This window comes from Orbicella faveolata, unplaced genomic scaffold (genome assembly GCF_042242905.1).
Source record: "Orbicella faveolata isolate gen_17 unplaced genomic scaffold, um_ofav_v1 contig_34, whole genome shotgun sequence".
NCBI classification, from domain to species: domain Eukaryota; kingdom Metazoa; phylum Cnidaria; class Anthozoa; order Scleractinia; family Merulinidae; genus Orbicella; species Orbicella faveolata.
Window position 1 is genome coordinate 2,700,581 of NW_028301563.1, and position 8,927 is coordinate 2,709,507.

At 39.5% G+C, this 8,927-nt stretch overlaps 1 protein-coding gene across 1 annotated transcript; it reads right to left on the reverse strand.

The window, feature by feature from the left end:
• On the reverse strand, window positions 1-8,652 carry LOC149104300 (fatty acyl-CoA hydrolase precursor, medium chain-like). The gene is made up of 7 exons (XM_089271973.1): window positions 7,792-8,652; window positions 6,068-6,247; window positions 5,656-5,810; window positions 5,045-5,146; window positions 3,811-4,267; window positions 2,207-2,427; window positions 1-1,345 (listed from the first exon to the last, which is right to left on the reverse strand). The coding sequence occupies exons 1-7, from the start codon at window positions 8,373-8,375 to the stop codon at window positions 1,209-1,211; spliced, it is 1,836 nt and encodes a 611-aa protein (XP_089128099.1). The 5' UTR covers window positions 8,376-8,652; the 3' UTR covers window positions 1-1,208.
• Between the last annotated feature and the right edge of the window lie 275 nt (window positions 8,653-8,927).

The following is an 8,927-nucleotide window of genomic DNA, read 5'->3' on the forward strand; positions in this document are numbered from 1 at the left end:
TCCTTGAAAATCATTTAATGATATTTCACTACATTTTAGTATGTGTTGTATGGTGAATTGTATGTTGTATGATTATTGTTTAATGTTTATCGCATTCTTTTCCTTTTTATTGAATTGTAAACCACTTCTTTTAACTTAATTAGTTTAGCTTACTTGTATTGTCACTTAAAAGCCCCATCAGGGGAGAGTCAATAACTATTGCTATTGTTAAACCGAGGCATGTAACTCGTATCGAGCCAACCGTGTTGTCCGCCATATTTGCATTTGGTGTATAGCAACAACTTCACGGGTATTTTGAATCTTCTTCCAAAAGCGACGCAGCTAAGGTCCTTGGTTCAATGGCAGTTCCAGAGGCCATGTACGAATGAATGGTCTGGCGCTTTTGATCGTCTAGGACGACGTGAGTGATTTATTGACATAGTGAGTACATGTACGTTATCAGGGTAAAGCTTGCAATTCACCAGGTAAACATGTTTACACAAATTTAATAACTTGTTGAAAGTAAATTTAATTTCGTGACAAGGAAACAAAAAGAACTTCAAATGTCATACAGGTAAAAATAATTGTCGACTGAAATGGTTCTAAGTCAGATGTCTGAAACGATATATTCCCGAAAAACGAAGATATCTGTTTCCGTGCTTGACGAATGCCGTTCTCTGATTGGCTACGCTACTCACTATCTATTCCGTGATAGATAGTGAGTAGCGTAGCAGTGTACCCTTGTTAACAAAATTACGGCCGTTTAAAACACAATAGATTGACAGATCATATTTCTGTCACACTTAGAAATTACGGGTTCATTGAGAAAGGAAATTAAACGTCCATTTATTATCGCTTTAAAATAAGCGACGAAAGCTTCTTTGGTGGCACTTCCTTCATTCCTGTAACGTACGTCTTTGGAAGAGTGTGATTAATTTAGCGGCCGTGCTCTTTTTATCACACCGTGAGGGGATCTGATGATGAAGTTGATGATAATGATAGTGATAATGCTGATGATGATGTCCATGAAGAGGAGGGTGATTTTTATTGATAATATAATGATAATAAAGATGATATGTATGGTGATGATAATGACGATGGTGATGATCACAGTGACCACAAAGATGATGACGTTTAATTTGTTGTGATGATGATGATGACGATAATGGTGGTGGAAGTGACGATAATGATGATGAATATCCAACCATTCATTCTGCTTCATAAGTGAGCTACATATTCAACGGCTGTTCGAAGTCCTTTCTTCGCCGCTGTCGTTTGTAGCAAGTTACAATCAACACAACCAGCAAAATCACCGCTACAGCAGCAAACACTCCTGTTAAGATTGCAAGTATCATCACGAGTGTATCTGCAATGAAAGTAGATAGAAGTTTCTGTTACATTCTTATACGTGTAGCAAATCACACAAACATTTAGTGCTTGAATAGGGACACAAACATCAGTTATATTGGGCTTGTTTGAGTGTTGGATTTTGTACTACTGTAAGCGTATAGTCCTCCATTGTCCAGAGCTTATGACCTACTTCTCCAGTTAGCTCTTATGAAGTTCCTAAGCCCTGTGTAATCATGCAGTTATCATGATTGAATTCACATTAAACCAATTAGATTTGATTTGGCTGCAATTCTGTTACGCAACATGACATACATTGCAAGTGAATATATGAAAGACCATATATTTGAACTGCGGAAAAATATATGAAGACATGATTGGTCACCGCAGTTATACACACAACTTACTGCTTAAGTTGTGTGCATAAGTTCAATTATGTCTTCAATCATGTCTTCATATCTTTCTCCGGAGTTCAGATATAAGGTCTTTCGTATATTCACTTGCATCTAAACCATCTACGGGTATATTAAGAACTCATGCAAAACGTGACCAGCACCCAGTTGGCTAGACAGTTCAGTTGGTAGAACACTGCACCGGTATCGCAGAGGTCATGGGTTCGAATCCCGTTCAAGCCTGATTGTTTTTCAGTCTTAAATCACAACTGCTTAAGTTGTGTGTATAACTACGATAATGAATCTTGTCTTCATGGCATACATTGTAATACTAGCGAGAAAACGTTCAGACTGAAGATCTGAAGTAGGAAATCCTTCAGCGCGCTTCGACAACGATTCGCTAAAACCTAATTTACATTTCCTATTAATTTAATCCACGAATTTCGCAGTTTTCTGAGATTTTTAGCTCAACGTTATATAATTAATACCTTTTCCACCTTCCGTTTTAGTTGATGTCGTCGGTATTTGACTTGATGTAGTGGGTTTGAGTGTTTCTCCAATACTTGGTAGAAGCTCATTCCACAACGCCATCTTGTCTGCACGCATCTTAAATCTTACTGTCAAATTTGGACTCAGTCCTAGGTACCCTTCTCGGTCAGCTGTGTACTGGGGCCAAGTCACACCTACAGGCGTCGGTTTGTTTGGATTTCTAGCATTTTAATCAAAAAGTAATTTTAATAGAGGTCCTTAGTGACATCACAACAGACATATCGCTTTACAGTCCTCATTGCGGGTGGAAGTTTTAATATAAACTTTCTTTGTTGGGAGCTTTTAACGAAGGAAAGTAGTAGGTGGATGGTTTTGAGCAACGTTTCAAGTCTGGCTCCAAATATTAATATATGAGAAATAATCATTAATTAATTAATTCACAGTTAATGCTATGAATTATGATGCACGCACATATAGCTGAATTAAGTAAATAGCAAGTTACATTCAGTGGTTGTGATTTTCTGTAATCCGCTGATGGACTTGTAAAATCATATCCGGTTATCGCACGAAAAGGAAGGAGTGGGAAGATAAACCTCTCTTGTGGTAGTCTTCGTTATTACAAATCCCAAAACCTATATATATATTGTAAATGATCTTGAACTCCCTCACCAAACCAGTATTTTGAGTTTTATATGACATGACGTGTGCAGTTTCAATTTAGCTGCAGAATTTCCGTCGTCCGAATTTAGTGCTAGTTCCTTTTGTTTAAGTTTTGGCCATGTGAAGATTATTCCGAACAATCCAAGTCCTACTTCAAGCCTTTGACTCTTGCCAAGCTAAGATGTTTACTTAAACTTGAGCATTTTGACTTTGTTTGCCTACGTTTTCAATATGATTATTTCGAAGAAGCGAACTTTTCACTGACAATTTTAGAAAACAGATTAAACGTTTTAGTTCAATTGTTACTCAACTGATTGTGGCGTGTTAGGATCCTAATGACCTTTGTTTTCCTTCACCGTGCATTGTGAGAACTTTTTAGTCAATCACAAATAAAACATGTTTTAGCGCCCAAGTTGTTGTCGCCATGTTATAAAAGAACTCATGCTATTAGCTGTGGGTTTATCGAGTTATGGATGCACTTACGAAGTTTGTAGAGCACTCAAGAAATTTCAACCTGCTAGAGTTGCTCTCGGCTATCGCCTCGAGCAATTCTCACGATTCCTTTGTGCTCTCCAAACTTCCCGCGCTCACCATAACTCGATATACCCACACAAAGCATGAACCGACTCTTCAACCACATCAAAATGTGTTTTCAAATTAAAATGATTTTGTCAGCCTTCCAGAGTAAAAGGCTATTACACAATCCAGCCCCTTCCCCATCCCAGTGCAAGGTTTTAAATTTATCATATCAAAATATGTTTATATAAATGTATTCTAAAGGCAATTAAGACTCCTCCCCGCCTCCCCACACACACACACATCCAGGGTTACGTCTGAGAGTTAAGACTCTTTGGCATCTATTATTACACCACAAAGGAAGATCACTCTGGACATGTATGACTTCACTTTTGAATGTCATGCTGTAAATGTTGTTAACACTTACCCTGTTTTGGCGAAATTACTCCACAACGTCATAATATCCTTGCTCAGTTGGATTTCAGCGGCAGTTTTGAGATTCTCAGCCATTACAAGTGGGTCGCCAAAAGTGTAAAACACATCTGCTCTATGATATACTCCTAACCAGGGCGGTGTAGGGAATGGAATGGCAGGGTATACCCTGGGTGCTATTTCAAGCTGATAAAAGTAAGTGGGAGATTGTTTCTTTGCGAATGCTTTGGCTGACTTGATTGCAGGAGCTTTAAACGTTGCATCCGAGTTTATGTCGATGAACTGTTGTCGTAGTAAAAAGGGATCGGTGGCATTCGACCAGTCGGTGTACTCATAGACGAGCAGCTCGAGCACTTGGGAGTCTTGATTTCGAAGCCAAGTTCGTTTACTAATCTCCTGTTTGAACAAAGCTCTTGGCATGCCGTTGGAAATATTGACGCCTTTCATGACACCTTTTGAAAAGAGAAAATATATAAGTGTAAAGCCCCGGCCAAGCGATCGTAACATATCAATACATTATATCGCAGCATTGTTGGCCTAGCATTTGCAAGCTCCGGCCAAACGATTGCAACATTTCAGCACAAGATACCCCAGTATTGTTGGCCCAGCATTTGCAAGCTTCAGCCAAACGATCGCAACATTTCAGCACAACACATCGCAACATTGTTGGGCGCAACATGTTACGCGCGTTTGGCCACCCTGTTGTGATGTGTTGCGACATGTTGGGTGTTGTTGGCTCAAATTTGAAACTGGTCAAATTTTTCATGCAACATTTGTGGATGTTGCATGATTTTGTAGTCGTTTGGCCAGTCTCGTGCAACAATGTTACACCTGGGCATGCGCACTAGTTTGATTTTTAATACCCAACATGTCGCAACACGTCGCAACACATCACAAAAAAGTGGCCAAACGCCCGCAACATGTTGCGCCCAACAATGTTGGGATATGTTGCGTTGAAATGTTGCGATCGTTTGGCCGGGGCTTAAAAGTTTATATTTCAAGTAGTAATGCCTACAGTTCATTGTAACAATTAACAGTATAGATCATGCAACACGTTAATTGGCTTTTCGCCAACTACCTATCAAATGTGGATTCACGTGGGCATAGGTTAAAAAAAATAACCTTTTGGTATGGGATGCAAAAGTATCAATCAAAGATTAACAAGTCTATTAAGAAGTGTTAGGAAGGTATATGATCAGATATTTCATTTTTAAGATATTAGTGCCAACCTTTAACACCAGTGATAAAAATTGAGCCATCTTCCTTTGCCACTCCCACGATGATGTTGCTTCTGTTGAACTTGCCGGCTCGAAGTAGTTTAACAGGAGAATCTGTTAATAGAAGACAATAGTAACAAGAAACACCAGGGTAGAAAAAAGTAGCAAAACTGTTGAGTTTGTGGAATTTTCTAATTCCTCGCTATGGTTTTGAAACAAATTATCGATAAAGTGAAGTTTATCAAAAAGATTTTGACAATCTTTCTATTTCGTTTTGACGGAAGTTCCGCACATGAGACGAAGTACTCGGATGGTTTACCATGCACTTTTGAAGCGCACATGAGGAGGACATTTTTACAAAGAGACAAAGGGGAGGTCTGGATATCAGCTAGTAGTTTAATCGAAAGTAGTTAATTGTAAGTGATAAGATAAGATGAGATGAGATGAGATGAGATGAGATGAGATGAGATGAGATGAGATGAGATGAGATGAGATGAGACGAGACCAGATGATAATCATAAACACAGCTGCATAAAAACTTGCTTTCAGCAATCGTTTCAATGAATGTATGGCAGTCAGAAAAGATAATTACATGACTACATGTAAGACCGACCACTTTATACCTGGTAGGAAATATCCGTCCACAACTGGTCCAAAAGACAACAAAATTGGATTTGAAAATACTTTTAACTGTGCATCCAAAACTGCTTGAGTAGATTTCGTTTTCACGCATGCTTTCAGTGAATTTATTTCACATCCCACTGCTTCGGCAAAACTCCTAGAATGCCACAAAAATTACAATTACAAAGGAACCCGTCATTGCATAAAATTGTGATGACCATCGTTAAATTATCTTTTGTGTCATTGACATTTTCACCGTCGTCAACGTAGACGTCGCCGCCGTCGTCGTCATCGCTTTGATCACAGTCCCGTCCCCAGTATAGTGATAGATTCAATTTGATATGATTTCCTAAATGTGTTCCTAAATACATAACGGCTTACAACATTATGTGTTGTAACGGATTACGTTTTTACCTTGCTCGTACATCGGCCTCATTTCTCTCCATCGCTGAAGAAATAGCTGCAGCTGTTCCACTTTGCATGATGACGTTTTGAAACAGACCGCTGGCCAATGGAGACAGCATTAACAAGGCAACGCACATGCCACCGGCCAATCCACCAAATATGGTGACTTTGTTAGGATCCCCTCCAAACCTAAACCATGGGAAATACAATGAATTATAAGAAGTCATGCATTTCCTTTATTCACTGACTTCACTGGGTCTTGGAGGGGGGGGGGGGGGGGGGGGAGGGGTTGCAACCTCAATACCAAGGTCTATAAGGCTAGAATTCATGCTTCGTGATACAAGCAGTAACAACGTATATTTTCAACGTATTAACTCGACTCCTCAGCAAGAAAACGTGAGAAAAGTCACAAAAATGGTTTTGCAAGCAATGTACACTTTGTCGGTGACTTGGAAACAAGACGAGCCACGACGCCTAGGTGAACAGACCAAAACAAAAAGTTAGTAAGGAACAAAAGCTAACTAGTGCTGTCCGCAAACTACAATAATGCTGAACTTCATTACAAAAACTAACTGATGCTTTGGCTTGTCCGCAACGTCGTGTAACTAAGGGCTATGCAGAACTACTGGTGCGAGCATAATCGTTAAGAGGAAACGACTTCTCAGTGCTTAAGTGAATATTAATCAGCGATAAGAAAAAAAATTAAATGGCTCATTGCATATTTAAATTCCTGTGCGTCAAGTTGTTTGTGTGTATCTGGGATTTCTGGAAATTTGCATAAACCCTTCAACGTAGGGCGCTTGCTAGTTATACAATAAAATGTTTCCTTCCGTTCAAATGTTTCGGGGTAAAGTGGAAAAGATAAAACCTGGCAGAAGCTCTTCGCGCGGCCATTTAAATATTTGTACTTTTGAAAGCACAGGCTGCCCATACGTTGAATACGATTAATTAACAATTATTCCATGAAACCGCGTTGGATATGAAGTGATAAATAACCAACGAGCGCGTAGCGCGAGTTGGTTATGATCACTTCATATCCAACAAGGTCGAATGGAATAATTGTTTTAGTATATTCTTAATCGGGTTTTTGCCGCCGATTTTTATTTCAACAATTTTACAGAGCGGAAAATTTTTAAACTTGGCGCACTGTTTTCCATATAAGGTAAGACTCCGACTAATGGCTCATAGTCGGAGTTTTTGAGCCAATCAGAGAGCTAGAAATGCAATAGTCGGAGCTGAGAATATACTAATACGTGATATTATACTGTTGGCCATCGCGTTACAATTTTAGCCGTTTACAAGACAATGTATGAGAATGCTTCGAAAATTACCCTAATCTTCGAAGCATTCTCATACGTTGTCTTATAAACGGCTAAAATTGTAACGCAATCGCCAACAGTATAATGTCACGTATTAATCGTATTCAACGTCTGGGCGGCCTGTGTTGAAAGGTAAATAAATTTATAGCAAAGAATGTTCTCGTATGATATTGCTCGAAAGCAAATTCCTTACCACAAAATTCATCATCGGTCGCCGCCTTAAAAAAACTCTGATCAATACCTACAAACTCACATAAAACAAAAAGATTTATGGCTGGCTTTGGTTGTCATGGGACTTATTAATATTTTAACCTACAATTATGCATTGTGCTGGAGGCTTTATAGTAAACAACGCTTTTAACAATTGCCAGGCTTGATCCTTTCGTATACTCCAATGACAATATCTCACAGTACCTTTCAATGTTTTTGTTCACCCATTTCATGGCTTCTATCTGATCCAGCATGCCATAGTTTCCTTTGAGATTATCGCTGTTCGAGCTCAAGAATCCAAAAACTCCCAAACGATAAGCAGCTGTGACGACAATCACATTTCCCTCAGTTGCCAGCACGCTACCGTCGTAGCCTAAAGTATCACCCAAAATAAAGGCGCCACCATGAATCCACAACATCACTGGAAGAGCAGAACTGCTTCTCGCATTAGCAGGGACGTACACATTAAGCAGAAGGCATTCTTCGCTCATGAGAGGGAGTTTGTTAGGACGCAGGTTCGGCTGAGGACAAATCTTGTCAATCCTGTTTGCTTGCAATGTTGAAGTCCAATCGTCTGGCGGAACCGGGTATTCAAAACGTTCCGCTTTGGCAAAAGGTATCCCGAGGTAGGTTATAACAGTCTTGTTCGTTGACAGTGATATCACAGACCCGTTGACAGGTCCATAAGTCGTGGTCACGATCGTGGAGGCGACTGAGTATCGACGAAAAGGGAAGAATGACAGCGCTAAGAAGTAGAGCAAGGACGCGAAAACTGAATAGGTGGTCATAGCAATTTGCAGATTAAATAAGCCGTTTTAGCTTTCATTAACCAAGTGAGTCACGAAACGGATAATCGGACAACTTTGCTAAAGTACTATAAAAAGATCTATGTGCATACTATTAAATATATTATGCCCGTCAGTAGTTTGTACGTCTGAAATAGAAGTGTAGGTCACGCAACACATCGGCACAAAAATATCGCTAGTTCGCCAACTGCAGCAGAATGGTTACAATGGTTACGTTAAAAGCCTGAAATAATATCAAGGTGAAGACATTTGCTTGTTTTCAAAACGTGTTGAATCTCTCCTCTTTGTGATACGTTTGTTATTTATTTTTACGCCGATAAATAAATTCATAAATTCACCACAATGTTTTCACAGACTTCATGCGTCACGAACTACTTGTGTTTTTACCACTCGTCACGCATCATGAAATCTTTTCATCCTACAGGCCACGCGCGCCCCGTTTTCGTAAAATCTTGTTCACAGGCTTACCACTCCTTCAATTTGCGAAAGACACTGGTTGAAGGCATGCAGCTTCTTCGGAAGATTGAATTTGTT